The 17,332-nt window shown below is 47.0% G+C and overlaps 1 protein-coding gene and 1 long non-coding RNA gene across 6 annotated transcripts in view; one reads left to right on the forward strand and one right to left on the reverse strand.

Moving 5' to 3' along the window:
- The window catches only part of LOC309365473, a 112,540-nt gene that overhangs the window by 12,262 nt on the left and 82,946 nt on the right, over positions 1–17,332 (forward strand). The window lies entirely within an intron of this gene.
- On the reverse strand, positions 5,615–16,967 carry DDX39B (DExD-box helicase 39B). 5 transcript variants are annotated; one of them, XM_081902943.1, is made up of 12 exons: positions 16,840–16,967; positions 15,651–15,762; positions 13,425–13,655; positions 13,168–13,295; positions 12,899–12,991; positions 12,201–12,384; positions 11,115–11,233; positions 9,263–9,394; positions 8,720–8,829; positions 7,694–7,838; positions 7,027–7,174; positions 5,615–6,459 (listed from the first exon to the last, which is right to left on the reverse strand). In XM_081902943.1, exons 3-12 carry the CDS (start codon positions 13,633–13,635, stop codon positions 6,443–6,445), a joined length of 1,287 nt encoding a protein of 428 aa, XP_081759069.1. In that variant the 5' UTR covers positions 13,636–13,655; positions 15,651–15,762; positions 16,840–16,967; the 3' UTR covers positions 5,615–6,442. The 5 variants fall into 5 exon arrangements, with proteins under 5 accessions (XP_081759069.1, XP_081759067.1, XP_081759066.1 ...); XM_081902941.1 differs by having other exon boundaries at positions 13,425–13,651; positions 15,645–15,762; XM_081902940.1 differs by having other exon boundaries at positions 15,645–15,762.

Genomic DNA, 17,332 nt, shown 5'->3' on the forward strand with positions numbered 1-17,332 from the left:
TGGAAGGGCGGACTGGGTGTCGGAGGGAGCGGGAGGGGCTGGGAGCTGGCGCAGCCCGGACTCCTGGGTTCCCTGCGAGGACGCCATGATCATTATGGTTTCATTCATTGCTGTTAGTCAAATGCAACAGTCCCAGAGGCAGTGGGAAGTGGGGTGTTGAAATTACAGTCTCAGGCAGGGGTCAGCAAACTTTTTCAGCAGGGGGCCGGTCCACTGTCCCTCAGAGCTTGTGGGGGGCCGGATTATATTCTGAAATGAAAAGAAAAAAATGAACGAATTCCTATGCCCCACAAATAACCCAGAGATGCATTTTAAATCAAAGCACACATTCTACTCATGTAAAAAAACATCTGATTCCCGGACCGTCCACGGGCCAGATTTAGAAGGTGATTGGGCCGGATCAGGCCCCCCGGACCTTAGTTTGCCTACCCATGGTCAGGTATAGAAGGAATCCTCCAAAAAACAAAAGTTTCAGGTTTCAAAAGGATTAGTCCTGTAGTTCCCAACCTTTTTTTTTTTTTTAGACATGCCCCATCTAAGCATCTCTAAAAGTCTGACACACACACACACCCCACCCGGTTTGGCATATAATTCTTATTATTCAAAAAGTGAACTCCTGTTCACGTGGAGGAAGCCTAAAAGGCCATTAACTGTTAATAACTCGTCGTTCTCGAATTGCACCCCCTTAAAAATCAAATTGCCCCCCTGTGGGGTGGGTGCTCCACGTTGTGGAACCATGGGATTAGGCTGTAGTAGTAGTAGTAGTAATGCGGTTTGGTTGAGGGGGAGGGGAGCAAGAGCTGAAGGCTCCTAAATTTTAGGAAGGAGCTGGTGGGAGCCAGGACTCCTGGGTTCCCCTAAGAAAGGGCTGGGTGGGAGCCAGGATTCTCCTAAGAAAGAGCTAGGACCATGGCAGTAGAAGTCTTTATTATTTCTTAAATTGGTATACCACCCTTTATCTGTAGATTTCAGGGCAGTTCAGATACAAAATAAAAATACAATAAACAAAACAATAATCCCCCTCCCAAGTAAAGCTTGGATTAGTTCCGGTGGTGAAAGTTTCTAAATTAGAGGTACAGAAACTCAGAGTGGCTTGTAACCAGTAAGCAACCAGCTAAGACCTGCTCACCATTTGAGCTTCCCTGGCAGATTGAAGGTGAACAATAGTCTTGATTACCTTCCTCCCAAGGCAAGTGGGAGCGACCTAGCTAAGCCTGGCAGGACAGTTTACTCTATGGTCTTAACTCCTTCATGTATTAATTAGACTTAAGCATTGGTGGGTGTATGAGGCTGGTTATCCCACATTGTTTTCTGGTTCCTGCTTGCAGTCTTCCTTTAGGCATCTGTTTGATTACTGTGAGAACACAATGCTAGATGAGGTAAGCCTTTGGCCTGATCCAGCAGACCTGTACAGTAGTGATCAGTTGGGATTGCTATGAGGAATTATAGAGTAAGCCATCTGTGTCAGCAATGAAAGCATTGCGTTGACTGGGTTTAAACTATTTTGATATGATTCTTGATCAATCCACACCTCTGCATCCCTGTTCCATTTCTCTTTCTTGACCAGTCACATACACTGCCCGTTGCTTCGCCAGGCAGGCATCCTGGGTCATCAAAGACAGTGGGCAGTTTCTTTGATGTAGCTTTTCTGATATGTTAATCTTAGGATGTTAATCTTAGGGCCAGGAAGCAGATCTCACCTGAAGGTGATAATGATCTCTGTCTTCCTGGGCATCCTTCTTATCATGTGTATTGTTTGTTTATGACCTCAGGGGTTGCCAAATGCACTCCTTTGTAGTTCTGTTTTGTTTACCCCAGAAATATGTGTGCTTAATTAGTTTTGGTAGTTTAACTTTGTCCCCATGTGGGTTTGTTGAAATGCTCAGAAGAAATCTGATTGGTTCTTACAAACACTCTGTAAAAAGTTCTTTTGTGAATAAGACGACCTGGGCCGAGGGGTAGAGGCAGGGATTATTATACGCACCCTTCCCAGAGTCTTGCTGGTTCAAGCCCCTGTGTGTATTCTTATTAATCAGAGTTCAATCCTTCCTTTACTTTGAGAACGCCTCACAGATCTTTGTTTATGTAATGAAAAGTCCATTCCCCCAGGAAAATACCAAGGTTTGGAGCCAAAAGTCATGGGTTCTCATAGGAGAAGCTGGACTGATAATAGAGTTGCCATGCCAAAAGAGTTTCTGTCTCTTTAAACCTTACAATTTGAGGCACACATTGTGAACCCCTGGCCTTCCAGATGTTGTTGAGCCATGCTGGCTGACAGGGCTGGCCCACCCATTAGGCAAGGTGAGATAACTGCCTTGGGCATCAGGATCCATAGGGGCAGCAGATCCCAATGTAGATCACTATTTCTCCCTTTGTTCACTCACTCCTTCTTCGCTGGTGGGGAAGGGGTGCCATTTTGTGGTTCTCCTCAGGTACCAAAATGTATTGGGCTGGCCCCGTTGGCTGAGATTTATGGGATTTGAAGTACATCATGGGTTCCCTTGTCCCTGCCATAATTGTTCATATATTAATCACTCTGAGGCTGCAGTTCTAAGCATAGTGGCATTGACTTTTGAGTAAGCGTCGTTTACAATAGCCTATTTATTTTGAAAGAAGTCACTTTGGAACAAATAGCCAGGCACCTATCGAGGATTTACGGCACCCATTTTATTTTTTAATTTTTTTAAAAGTCTGCTGGGTTCTGCTAAAACCAGCCAGAAAATATCCATGAACTCTTACCGTACCTTTTAAGTGCCAAGTCAGAACTAGTTCATTTCCTCATGCTTTTGGCAAGTGCTGCCTTAATGCAGCTACTAATCCATTTCTACAGTGTGAGTGTTCTTTATGGTCTATTAATTTTATCAGAAAGGCATGTCAGATTGCGAACTCCCTCAAGGGGGCAGAGAAGCAGGGTATAAATGTTTTAAATAAATAAAACGCATGTTTGTGTTTTCGGCAGCCACCTATTGGACGTTGCCAGACATAGCTGAATAAAAGGAGATGACAAATGGGCAAAAAAAGGAGGGGAAAGACCCTGTTCTGAGACAGAGAAAAGACGTTATTCTTAAAAGCACATCTCTGTAGGAATATCAAAAGGAGATCCATTACCAATTCAATGAACAGATACAAGAGCTGCAAAGAATTTTTACAGGATCCCACCTCTCTTCCCTCAGGGATCAGATCAGAGATGCTATATTGTCCCCTATTAAATAGTTTTAACTGGGGGTACGATCACAAGGGACAAGTAAGGTATTTAAGGGTATTAAAAGCATGAAGAGCTGTTTTAATAACCCCAGTGGCCTTTTTTCAGGCACTTGTTAGGTCAGCACCGAAATGTATAGGGGGCCCTGCAATCACTGCGCATGCTATTTTTGGGGAAGGGAAGGGGGGGCGATTCTGTTGCTATGGTAACCGCCTACCTTGAGGCCTTTCCCAGCCTAAGCAGAGCTGTGTTACTGTAATTAAGACAAACCCCTGTAATAATCACCTTTTAACAGCTTTGTCTGCAGGCCTGAACTGGCCATTGGATAGTTCTGGCAAATTCCAGAGGGGACCAGTCTCCCTGGGACTTTTATGCTCAGGAAGCAAATAATATCACCTTTAAAAACACACCTGATTCGCAATTCCTATGGGGGTTGTTCAAACTGTGCAGGACCACAGCCAAAAGTGGGGTACACTCTCAGGTTCTCACTTGGAGAAGGAAACAAGGATGGCCGAGTGTGAAAGAAGCAGTTTGGAAATTATGATATAATGTAAACTGCTAAAGATGAAGTATAATGAAAATCAGATAGGCAGGACTTGGGGAAGCCCACTTAACAATGTTTAGAAAAATAAGGATATGACAAGAATTTGTTTGTATTGTCTTTTCTGTTTGTTTTTTTGTGTTATAAAATGGAAAAAAAATTGTGGGGGGAAGCAGCAGTTTGGGGGATTAAATTTTCGGTGAATGTCTTTGTTTCTGTGGAGTCTGCTCCGTAATGGTTTGGAAAGGGGCAGAATCATCTTTTTCTTAAGTCAGTAGCAGGGGAATGGAGAAAAGCAGTGAAATGCTAACTTCAAGCAGCAACACACAATGAGGTTGGAAGGAAAACCCATCTGGGATACTCTTCCTTTATTTTTGATAGTTGTCAGTGGCATTTTGAAGCAACTTTTACAGACTGAATTAAGTAGACGCATTTAAACCAATGACATGAGAATCTAACCAATTGTTTACCTTCCAGCGTTTAATTTTTTTTAGTATGTTTATTTAGGATGTGAAGCCTTACACGTATTAAATCAAAATTAAGCCATGACTTTTTGATTGCACCTGCTGTCCATCTCCTTTTCATGCTGAAAAAGCTCCTCTCCTCCTATACTCGAGTGAGGGTCCTTTCAGGCTGCTGCTCCTTCCTCCTCCTCCACCTTAGCTGTCGGAAGCCCGAAAGCAGCCACCACCAGCCACTGCCTCTTAGCAGCACCCTGGGGGGGGGGAGAGAAGCCCCCTCTGCCGTGCACGCGTGCACGCATGCGCGCACACACACACACACACACACTGGCCCACCAGGTGGTTTGGTGAACCGGCTTATACTCAAGTCAATAAGTTTTCCCAGTTTTTTGTAGTAAAATTAGGTGCCTCGGCTTATATTCGGGTCAACTTATACTCGAGTATATACGGTTATTTAAGCACTAATAAGCTGGTTGACGCTGGCAACCAGTAACTGACATTTCAATCTAGGTGGGGTGGGGGGCTAGAGGGCAAGCCCTTCATCCCTTCTGTGCCCAGCTTAGCTTTTGGGAGCTTACAATGTAAGGTCGATCTAGTGTCAATTAAGTTCGCTTTCAGCACACAGGCCTTACAGCACAGAGCATTAAGCAACTGATTAGACAAAACCTAGTATTTTGTCCTGCTTCATTTGCTGTACTTTTCCGTGTAGGAGAAAAGGGTTTGTTATTTTAAAAGTATGTTTAAAGTAAAGGTAAAGGGACCCCTGACCATTAGGTCCAGTCGTGACCGACTCTGGGGTTGCAGCGCTCATCTCGCTTCATTGGCCGAGGGAGCCGGCATACAGCTTCCGGGTCATGTGGCCAGCATGACTAAGCCGCTTCTGGCGAACCACAGCAGCGCACGGAAACGCCGTTTACCTTCCTGCCGGAGCAGTACCTATTTATCTACTTGCACTTTGACGTGCTTTCGAACTGCTAGGTTGGCAGGACCTCACCCTGTTGCGGGGGTTCGAACCGCCAACCTTCTGATCGGCAAGCCCTAGGCTCTGTGGTTTAACTCACAGCGCCACCCGCATCCCAAAAGTATGTTTAACTCCGGGCTAATCTCCCCCCAAAAAAGTTCAACACCCCCCCCCCAATTTTCTTAATTTGGAGTCCCCCAAAATAGGGGCATATTATTCACAGAAAAATATGGTATATTTATTTTAAAAATTATTCTGTGAGCTATCCTGCGAACTTTAAGAATTCTTTCAAATAATGTCTCACACATTCAATGTGCATGTGTATCTTTCCAAGAAAACAATTCTCTCTCTCTCTCACACACACACATCTAACCCAGAGAGAGGGGGGGGAATGCCCCCCATACAAGAGATCCTCCTATCCTAAAGAATGAAGCCACACCAGCAAAAGGTTACTCACAAGACTAGTTTAATTCAACACCCATAAGAGCTGGGCTCCTTTATTACCAAAAAAATAATAGGGTCTCAAAGGGGGATGGGGAAGAGAGAACAAGCCACAACTAAAACATTATCAATCTTTCACTACTAGTTTACCTGCCAAGAAATATCAACTTTAAACAGGGGGATTAATTTTAACATGCAGACAAAATTAAAAAGTGATAGGGCATACATAACACACACACGCACATATACGGAAAACAGTCTTTTTAAAAAATGATGAACGGGCGTACGAAAAAATGTTTTGTGTTTTTAGTTCCCCATCCAAGGAATTCCCCCCCCCCCTATAAAACAAAATGTACTTTTAAATGTCAGGTATCACGGAGCACCCCCAACTAAACTCCCCTTTCGTACTTCCCATCATCACAGAGGCAGATCACTGGTAGTATTGATGTATGGGTGGAAGGGCGGGGACAGAGCAATAGGTGGAGTCCCAAAATCTTGTTGGCAGGCAGGCAGTGGAGGTCCATCTGAAAGGAAGTCTCATGCGGAGGCTCCAGCAGCAGAACCTTCTTTGTCATCTGAGTGCCAAGTTGAGCAAGGAGACTTTTGCCCTGAGGGAGTGCAGGATATCTGCTGATGTCAGCCCCAACTCCCCACTTTGCACAGCCTAGTGATAGATGCTCCTCTATCCCTGCCGCAGGAGTGGGGTGTGGTTTGAGTGTTCCAGACTTGTCGGTCACCTCATTCTCCATCGGATGAAATTAAAAACGTGAAGCTCCAGGGAAGCGGAGGAGGTCAGGAATTTAAACCAAGGGCAACATAAAGAGGCAAAGCCCCCTTTATCGGGTCTGTTCAACTGAAAGAGACAAAACACGTTAGGCGGAACATTGCAAACAAGCATAGGCTGCCCATTCAATTCTAATGTTTCCAGCATCTTTCAGTCTTCTGCAGAAAAGTGTCCACTATTACCAAACTAAGTACTTCCCTCCCCAATTCTACATGGCAAACAGCAACTCCCACTGAGCCAGCGGTCTGTTCACAGTGACTTCCAGAAGCTCAGTTCATAAGGCATTTTTTCCTCCAAGTGTTCTTTGCTTTCTCATACGGCTCATCAGATTCCTCAAATTTAGATTGAAGTGGAGAGCCCTCAGAACATCAAAGCACCTGGTTCAAAGGTTCAATCCCTGGCATGTACACCACCAAGGCTGGAAATGGCCTATGCCTGAAAAATGTGGCCAATAGGTGTGGACAATACTAAGCTAAATGGACTAATGGCATAAAGCAGCTTCCCAACATTCAGTCAACTTATACCTCCCCTTCAGGTCTCAAATTTCCTGCTTGGCCTCCAATAACGAGCTCCTCCAGCAGTCTAAATCTCCCCTGCTCATTCCAACCGCCATCAAAGGTCTCAGGCTGCACTTACTGTAGGAAGAGATGTCAATCTCATCAGGCAGCTCGCTGATGTTCACCTCGAAGCGGTCCTGCACTTCATTCAGGATCTTCGCATCATTCTCATCCGAAACAAAAGTTATCGCCAGACCTTTCGTGCCAAAGCGCCCAGCACGAGCCACCTACGGAACCCACAAAGGAGAAGATGGGTCCAAGTGCCTGTGGAAGTATTTCCCGGTAAACTGGTACCTTGGGTTAAGTACTTAATTCGTTCTGGAGGTCCGTTCTTAACCTGAAACTGTTCTTAACCTGAAGGCCACTTTAGCTAATGGGACCTCCTGCTGCTGCCAGAGCACAATTTCTGTTCTCATCCTGAAGCAAAGTTCTTAACCCGAGATACCATTTCTGGGTTAGCGGAGTCTGTAACCTGAAGCGTATGTAACCTGAGGAACCACTGTACTTCTCCAAAAGGAGGCTGTTCTCTCCAATGTCAAGTACTGAAAGCAAGAGGTACCGGGGCACGTAAAAACCCACCTTTGCCACGGGTGTTGCTCAGGGCTTGAAGAGACATCAAAACAAGTCAGAGACTCTAGTCTGAGCAAACTCATCAGCGCAACACCGCCTTGGACTTTTCTATCCTTTCGAACTTGGGCCTCAAAGCTGAGGTTTGGAATCTACTTTCTCGCTAGCCTCACACTCACCCGGTGCAGATAGGTGTCCGAATCCTCTGGCATATCATAATTGAAAGCAATGTTGACCCGCTCAATGTCCATGCCACGACCAAAGAGATTGGTGGCCACCAAGATACGGCGCTGGAAATCTTTGAATTGCTGGTATCGAGACAACCTGCGAGGCCAAGAAAATAAAGTGATTAATATCTCTAGGCCCCCTAGAAACCCCACCTCTTAGTAGAACACCAGAAAGACAACTCCCACCCCTTTGTTCTACCCTACCAGACAAAACTACCCTTTCAAATAGGAGGCAAAAAAACAAGACAAAGACGCACACAAATGGCCTACATCAAACATGAGCTATGCTTCCACCTCTCTCCTGGAACAGGGAGGACAAACAACTGAAGGAGGATGCTCTCTCACACAGGACTCGCTGCTTGCTTAATGCAAACAGTCCTGCCTTCTGGAGTGACTGAGAGGAGGAAGCCAACCAAGCAGTAAGACAGCCACCGTACAGAAAACACAACTCCCACACAGCCCACCAGACGTGACTGTCCTTAAAAGGCTCACATTCCCTGGTTACGAACTAGACTTTCAGCTCCTAATCAGCCTATGAAAAATTTTGTCCGCTAACCCCTCCAATGACTAGGTGTGTAAGATCACACTGACCCAAACGAGCATCTTGCTAAATGTAAGGATTGGTCTCCCAGCTCCAAAATGTCAAGCGCAAGAAAATGTTTCTCTGTACCCACCCCATCCCAAAGATTCAGATGCCAAGAAAGTGGATGTCTGCATCAACTTTACCCAGATGATTCGCATTAATAGTGTTTTCTTGTCCCGGACCCCACTCGTTAAACATCATCTCCTGCCAACAAACTACAAGAGGAGGAACTTTTATCTATGTCTCAGCAATGTAGCACAGTGACCATTGCTCAGAGCTTAGAAAAGCATCACCGAAAGAGTCAGAGACTCTAGTCTGAAGCAAACTCATCACAGCAAATGAGCCACCTGCATCTCGACCAGCAACCCCGTGTCACAGTTCTGTGTCCTTCTCACCTCTCTTCCTGGGGCATACCCCTGTGGATGGCGATGGCCGGGAAGTTCTGTTCCACTAGCAGCTGAGCCAACGCGATGCAGCGCTGCACGGACTTCACGAAGATCACCACCTAGATGGGAAAGCGACGTGTCACTCCTACACCTATTCACAGCTACCCCTTGATAGCGAAGGGATGTCGGTTTGTTATGTTCAGCGCACGCCTCCTGCAAAGTCCCCTCTCGAAAATGGTCGGAGCGGGCATGGAGCCTGCACTCATAGGAAGCCATGAAGGCAGAACCCAACTTCTCCACCACCAGGTTATCCCCAAGGCGGGTCGCTTTGTGGTCGTCATGTGGGACAACATTAAGCTTTTAATTTCAGCCCGTGGGACTCAGATCAAGCGTCTAGCTAGGAAAAGGATCGGGGAAGCAGAAGCAGGCTTCCCTCATTCTACCAAGTCAACCCTCTTAACCTTTAAAGGTGGACTGGACATTTCAAGTTCTGGTCCCTCCCACATCGCGAGAAACCCTGACCCTGGGGCAGGGTCTACTTCCAGAAGGCACCTGGTTGAACTCCAGCACATCAAGCAGGTCAAAGAGCTTGCGGTTCTTCTCGTTGTCTTTCAGTTTGACATAGTACTGCTGCAGACCATGCAGCGTCAGCTTGGTCTCGTCATCCACGAAGATCTCCATGGGCTGAGGAGCAAACCCAGGGCCGGTTAGACCAGGGCAAGGCTGACCTGGGCTCGGAGGGAGGGGGTGGGTCAGGGTAGACAAGAAGCACAAAACGGGCACAGGAACAGCTTTCCTCGCCGCATACACGGCCCTACGTTCCCTTAGGAAAGATCAGAAAAATGAAGGGACACCCCACCCCCCCTTCCGCTTTCAGTAAATCTTAAGAAGCCAAAAGCTTCCATCCAAAGGATCCTGGGAGACACTTCTCCCGGCTCAGCCATGAACATTCCCTGCAAAGCATTCTGGGGGAAAGGCTAACACTGCCACCTCTTAAGATTCTCCTCCTTTACAAAGCACTAAACATTAGCCACTTTCAAGATTAGGCAGGGTATCAAATGAAACACAAGACTCAAATGCCTTCCTTTGCGATTTCCTCCCAATCCTCCCAAAAAAGGAAAAGCAACAGCAAAGGAAAGAAGTCAGTGCGTGTTGAGCAATTTCAACCACCTAAACCATTCTGGCCTTGCGCATCCCTCACAGGCTTCTTCCTAATAGCAAACAGGGGCTCCGGGTCCAGTCATGTACCACATCCCCTGCAATTTCCAACTATCTAGTTACCCAAACTCTGGTGCTTGGAACAAAGGGTCAGCGAAGTACAATGGGAAACAGATTCCACATGGCCCATTGCCTCCCAGAAACTCATCTTTCCACCTGACCCCACAGACCCACTATCTGCCTCACAAATCCTATTCATTTCAGGATTAATTTGGCATTCGGACAGTCGCTACCTCCAGCCATGATTTGACGGCTCTTTTTTTGCAGGGGGCAGGGGAAGCAGTTTACTTCCCTCTCCCCCAGCAGTGAGGACCCTCAAGACAATCCCTTTCCCACATGGCACAGGGGTGGGGACGGGGACAGAGAAGAAAGGGGTAATAGAAAATAAAACAGCACGCTTTTCCCAGTTCAGAACAAAAAAAGGATAAAACTTCTCCTCCAGGTCGCCAGGCACGTCTGTTCCACTGGCTGCTGCCGGTCCCTTGGATCCCTCGGGGAGTCCTTCGCCGCAGGTCTCCAGAGTGCCAGCCAGTGAGTGGGCAGGGCAGGGCAAGGAGGGCAGGATTGTGTGTGTGCGTGCGTGCTGCCGGTGCGTGTGTACCCGAGCGTAATGCATGGGGGTGAGGAGCCAAGAAAACTACACTTGCCTGGGTGTGAGGGGGCCAGGATCTTCTGAACGTGGGTGTGTGTGGGCCAGGATCTTCGGAACACGGTGCTGACCAGCAGGTGGATCCCACGCTGAAGGGAGTGCAGGGAATACAGGATAAAGAGCAGGGGGGCGCCGTGTATTCTGCGCCACCCGCCAAGTGTGGAGGCGGGAAGAGGATCCTTCTGGAATGGATCCCCTCCATCGCTAACGTGGACGCTATCTAGGTCGTGTGTGCCAGCTGGGTAGAGGATGATCATAGTGTGCGGATGCTCTCTAGCCCTTTTGGGAGAGGCCTCTCGTTCGTGTGTGCAAATATGCGGCTGGCTAGCGTAACCCGAATGATCTTCCGGAAGGTATGTGCCCTACAAGTGCCTTAGGGGGACTGGGGTAGCCGGTGGGCGGCAGCGGTGCAGCCCAGGGTGCTGTAGGCAGTGGTGGCGGTCTAAGCTCTGGCCCCCTGCTCCTTCCCTGGACAGGGAGGAAGGGAGGCTGGCCGGCCGGCCAGGTGGATAAAGAAGGTAGAAGGGGTTTAATTACGTCTTGCATGAATTTGCGGCACACAGGGCGGATTTCCTTGCTGAGTGTGGCACTGAACATCATGACCTGCTTTTCGTGCGGGGTCATGCGGAAGATCTCCTGGACGTCCCGGCGCATATCTGCGAGGAAGAAAAGGACCAGAGGGTTAGAAATGGCTCTCTCCAGGAATGTGCCACCCCAGAAACCCAATAGGTCTCCTCTCCTCCACTGCCAGACCATATCCACATAAGGAAGTTATTCTCACAAACACTTAATAGCTCTTATGGTGCTTTTTTCCCAGAGGACTGAGAATTCATGATAAGAGTATGGGCAACTTTTTAAGGGGTATATGCCCATACGTTACTGTCTGCCTGTCTATCTTCTGTTGCTTCAACTGGCCAATACAGTGGTACCTCGCAAGACGAAATTAATTCGTTTTGCGAGTTTTTTCGTCTTGTGAATTTTTCGTCTTGCGAAGCACGGATGCACCCTGGGTATTAACGGTTTTAAGAAAAAGGAAACAAACTTGCAAGACGTTTTCGTCTTGTGAAGCAAGCCCATAGGGAAATTCGTCTTGCGAAGCAACTCAAAAAACGAAAAACTCTTTCGTCTTGCGAGTTTTTCGTCTTACGAGGCATTCGTCCTGCGTGGTACCACTGTAACTGTACTACTGCTTTACGATTTGTATCGTAAATCTGTATCTGATATAATCTGTATAATCTGTATCTGACGCTGTTTGTACATTCTCTGGATTGGCTCCTGACTTGCACTCTGTAGCGTTACACTCACACAATGCTTTGCTGGAAGAAGGGGGAGGCAAGACAGTTTGCAGAGATTCCCCCTTCCCCCAGCAGTCCTCCCTCCCTACAGAGCAGTAGTGGAAGCATTAGCAAAAGAACTTCCCCAGGTTCCTTCAGCAAGAGCCTCCACTGAAATAACAGCCCCTTCCACAACGTGCTCAGAAGGTTAGCATTCTTCCTCTTGTTCTGGAAAACACAGCTTCTAAGAAGTCAAAAGCATGGACACTCGGCTGACCCAAGCATTACCTTCCTTGCTGTCCAACTACTAAGCCCAACCCACATGGATCACATGCACACAGCTCCTCACCAAGCTGCTCAAGCATCTTGTCACATTCGTCCAGGATGAAGTGCTTGATGTGCTTGAGGTTGAGGCTCTTGTTGCGGGCCAAGGCCAGGATGCGGCCCGGGGTCCCCACCACAATGTGGGGGCAGTTCTTCTTCAGCACCTCTTCGTCCTTCTTGATGGACAGGCCCCCAAAGAACACCGCCACCTGGGGGGGAGGGAGAGGGAACTCTCAAATAAAGGCTGGCAGCCAGGAGAGACAAAAGCCCCACAGGTGCAAAAATGGGTAAAAATAAATGAAAACAGAGCGCAAACTCTGTCAAATAAGTAACTGACGGAAACTGCCTCCAGTGTTACTTTCATCCCCAAAGCCATGAAATCGTCCAAACCTCTCCCACCATTCTCTTAGGCATATTTTCTACTGTTCACTCCCATGCAGGCAAAACACTGTACAGTAGTACCTCGGGTTAAGTACTTAATTCGTTCCGGAGGTCCGTTCTTAACCTGAAACTGTTCTTAACCTGAAGCACCACTTTAGCTAATGGGGCCTCCTGCTGCGCCGCCAGAACACGATTTGTGTTCTCACCCTGAAGCAAAGTTCTTAACCCAAGGTAGTATTTCTGGATTAGCGGAGTCTGTAACCTGAAGCGTATGTAACCCGAGGTACCACTGTACGTGGACTTGAGCAGGGACAACAGCTGTGGCAGCCCTTCGCCTCTCACCTTGACACTGGGCATGTACTTGGAGAAGCGCTCATACTCCTTGCTGATCTGGAAGGCCAATTCACGGGTGTGACACATCACCAGCACCGACACCTGTGAAGAAAGGAGGAAATATATTTATATTATATATATTTTAAGAAGCCCCTGCTGATTACTTCCGTCACTCTAGCAGATTCTCATTCAGGTCTGTTTAAGCTGGCAGGCTGTCATGCTGCCTCCTCAACACCCACCCACCATTTTGAAAAACTGCTTTCCTTTCTGAAACATACCTGACCAGTGACTGGCTCCAACTGCTGTAGTGTAGCAAGAACGAAGACGGCAGTCTTGCCCATGCCAGATTTGGCCTGGCACAGGACATCCATGCCCAAGATGGCCTGTGGGATACACTCGTGTTGCACTGCATGGAGAATATGAAAAAGTACGATGAATACCTCCTGGCAGGTCAGGGATCTCAGAAGCACTTACATTCAGCCCTCCTTTGCTAACGTTCTGAAATATCCCCACCAGACAAGGCACCCGGGCTCACCTTCAGAGGGGTGTTCAAAGCCACAATCAACAATGGCACGCAGCAGCTCTGGTTTTAACAGGAAATCCCGGAAGCCAGAACTGTGGATGGAGACATAGGACCCCTTGACATCTTTCTTCGTTGGGACGTCCACCCCATCTCCAGCTGCCTGATTTTCCACCTCATCATCTTCGTAATCCAGAAGTTCATTGTCAACATCGTTCTCAGTCATGGTGATGCCTCTCTCTCTCTCTCTAAAAAACAAAAGGAAGACTTAGCATAAAATTGCGTAAATAGTACGGCCAAACAATATAAGATGTAACAGACTGACAATTACAGTGGTGCCCCGCAAGACGAATGCCTCGCAAGACGGAAAACTCGCTAGACGAAAGAGTTTTCCGTTTTGGAGGTGCTTCGCAAAACGAATTTCCTATGGGCTTGCTTCGCAAGACGAAAATGTCTTGCGAGTTCCTGTGGGGTTTTTTTCCTTCCCCCCCTTTTCTAAGCCGCTAATCCGCTTAAAGCCGCTAATCCATCAATGGGCTTGCTTCGCAAGACGAAAAGAACCGCTAGACGAAGAGATTCGCAGAACGGATTCTTTTCCTCTTGCGAGGCACCACTGTATAACGATTGACTCCACTGTATAACGATTGACTGTAAGCAAGTGCAGTTATCATTCACAATATCTTGGTTGGTGAAAACACAACCTTCCTACTTAAAGCTTATGTTAATTAACACCTGTATTGTTTGAAGAAGCCCTTGTCTTGCTTCAGGCCTCAACAAACACAACCAGATTTACAGGTTCAGAGCAAAGTCCCCCTTTGAAGTTTCTTTGCTGAATAATTCAACTTTTAGGTCAGCGGCAATGTGTCCTGGAAGATTACAATGTTCTTCCATTGGTTATCTGGATCCTTCTGCTGCCTGCACAGGGCAGAAAGGATGTTCTCTACACAAAATAATAACTGGGCAGAAACCTGACATCAAAAATTGAAAGATTCATGCTGTACACTTGTCTGTTCCTTTGCCACCATCTTTTCTTATATTATTATTACAGCTGCACGTATGCAAGTATTTTTATCTGCCCCTTTTATCACATTTAGAAACCAGAATATTTCAGTTTTCGCAGGACACTGTGGATAACACCTTACCTCCGAGATTTTATTTTTTTTAAATAGCTAACGATGCATATAGCTCTAGTCTTATACCACATTAAATCAGAATCTCTTAGAAAAGCACTTGGGTCTGTCACAACTAGAATAATTTGCATTCTAAAGGGAATGAGGATAAGATTCACAAGGGCCTCGTATGATTTTACTTAACATGAGCCTCCTTTATGAGGGCCAGATTGTTCATAAAGAACATGCATGAAGTACTCGAGAAGAAAGGCAAACCCTCTGAACAGCACTTAAGTCAGTTACAGGGACTCTGCAGCTCTCCAAATGTTGCCGAGAATCCACTTTCCATCAGCTCCAAGAAGGATGGCCAAGGGTCAGGGATGATGGGAGTTGTTGTCTAGCAACACCCGGAGGGTGACACATCCCACCCGCAACTTTTATGACGTGCATAAAAATTACTGATATGTTTTCATATACCACAAACACCCATGGCATACTTAATTTACCAGTGTTCATGGTGCCATGATAGTATACTTTCTTGCTATTTCTGCAACAGAGCAATATGGCTATTTCGCTGGCAGATTTTGGGAAAGTAAATATAAGGGGTGCAAGCGGGACCCCCTAAAAGTTGCATGCATTGCATTTGGACAGCAACAATCCTAAACTCACTATGCCCTGAAAGCTAATAACCCCAATCAATCCCTCCTCATCACCTAAGCCCATGAAAACATGCCTCCATGCACTTGGCTTTGTAGCTTTACATTTATGCTCATAACAGACAAGTTGGGCACCCTGAAAACACATGCTGCTATAGATGAGCATCCTCACTTCACCTCTAAGGGGAGGGCAAGAAAATGAGGGAGCCAGACACACACACACACACACATTTCCCCATTTCCAAATCCATGCAGGAGCTTTCTAAGATACTGGGATTCTCAGATCCAAGTACCATATACCACACCACCTGCAGCACAAAAGATAAGAGAATGGCACCAGGAAACTGAAATTTACAACTCCTAAGAGGATTCCCATTCTTGAGGTGCTGCCTGAAGCACAGTTGCAGCACCAAGCAAGAAGGGATTCAAGAACAGCCACCTAAAAAACCTCCTAGATAAATCTCACTCACCAGCACTGAGTCAGAATGGGTGTGTTGTTGTCTTTTTGATGGAATTTCTTGTTGACTCTTCCCTCACGCCTTTCCTGCACAACAGCAGCTTTTTCTTCTTTTATCCTACAAAATCCACCTTAAAAATAGAAAAAGAAAACCTCTGCATTTCAGCACTGTAAATTCCCAGAGAAACCCTCTCCTGCAACAGCAATTTAGTGTTCTCCTGTAGCGCCAGGAGAATACACTCCACGTGGGCAGGATCCCTAAAGATATTACACCCACTTGGCCCTGTTCAGACCATACAAAGGATGAACCCAAAAAAGTTATGGAGAGAGTTGCAGCTTCCGAGTACAAGTATGGCAAACTGCACTAAAATCACTCTCCCAAAACAATCCACTGCATATAGCTCCCTTTTGGTCCCAAACGTAATCTTAAAAAAGAAAAATAGCTGGATCTCCTGCCCCACTTGTCATTCATTGCCCTGCATTTTAATCTGTTCCATTGCAACCCATCTCATTATACCCAGCGAAGGTCAGACCACCTAAACCTGCACCCTCCCCAAATAGCAAACATGGGAAAGACTCCTAGAATATTTAATCTGCAAACCTGCACGAACTGCATGAATGAATCCCCCAGCAAGGGGCACGTTTGTGGCTGCATCTCAAAACCCCGTTACGTGAGGAAAGGGATCCCACCCGTCTATTCTCTAGATGCAATTTCCCCCTCCCCACAATTACCCCATAATCGTCTCATCATGTACAGAGCGCTATTGAGAAAAGGCCGTTTGGAAATTGGGGGCGGGGGGGGGGCGGCTAGACACACCAGAATTAAAACCCTCTGTATTTCTAATTTCTAATTCTGAGCTAAAAAGGAAGGCACAAGGGGTCTCTCTATCCAAAGGACCACGCTTGGGAGGCCTAGTTAACGCCACAAGGAGGATGTTTCCCGATTACGAACAGCTCACGGGGAGCAGCGCGCAAAAGAAAAAGGGCGCCATCTTAAAATTCTACTACTTAGCATTGCAATGGCAGGGGATAAGGCACCCCCCCCGCCCACTCCCGACTCAATTTTTGGAGGTCCAGACGGGAAAGCGGCCCCCCCAAAAAACGAACCATCGGTAGAAAAATGCCTGGAGAAACGATATCTACCCTGATATGGGGCGGATGGCACAACCGAGGGCGGATGGAGGCGCGATTGTCGGGGAGCACCTTACCTTCTACGAAGGGGAGGAGTCGAAGAGCTACGCTGAACAGCGACCACAGCAGAAAGTGCGCAGCTTCCGGTAAAGGGGAAGGAGGTCACCGGAAGCCCCGGGTGGGAATCTGTCGCGAGGACCCCGCGGGTTTCTCGCGGGGCTTGTCTAATTGAGAGCCTGACTGGAAATTGGTTAATTTCAAACAGGTCTTCTTGGGGTTGTGAAAATTCAAATAAAAGGCTGCTGCTGGTTTCTTTTCGCCTAGACGCTTGCTTGCCATTTTTTTCCCACAGCAGCAACGGGGCAGAAATGCAACTGGAGCAGTTTCCCCCCTAACTTGCTGGGAATCTGCACCCTGCTGAGTTGCATAACTGCCGTGCAAACTGTTAAGATCGCAAGAGGAAACAAGTAGTAACAAAAGAGGTTCCCACACGGACGCCTTCTTTAGTTTCAACCTTTCACAGTGTTATAAGAATTCTAAGGTCTCAAATATAAATATTCATGAATACAC

Source organism: Podarcis melisellensis (genome assembly GCF_964234715.1).
Source record: "Podarcis melisellensis genome assembly, chromosome: 2".
Lineage (NCBI taxonomy): Eukaryota > Metazoa > Chordata > Lepidosauria > Squamata > Lacertidae > Podarcis > Podarcis melisellensis.

Coding starts and splice junctions, on each gene's coding strand:
- DDX39B (XM_081902943.1), bottom strand. CDS start 13,635: ATGACTGAGAACGATGTTGACAATGAACTTCTGGATTACGAAGATGAT. Junction 12,992..13,167: donor TGGAGCCAGTCACTGGTCAG/GTATGTTTCAGA, acceptor CTTTCTTCACAG/GTGTCGGTGCTGGTGATGTG. Junction 8,830..9,262: donor ATGTGCTGGAGTTCAACCAG/GTGCCTTCTGGA, acceptor TTTCCCATCTAG/GTGGTGATCTTCGTGAAGTC.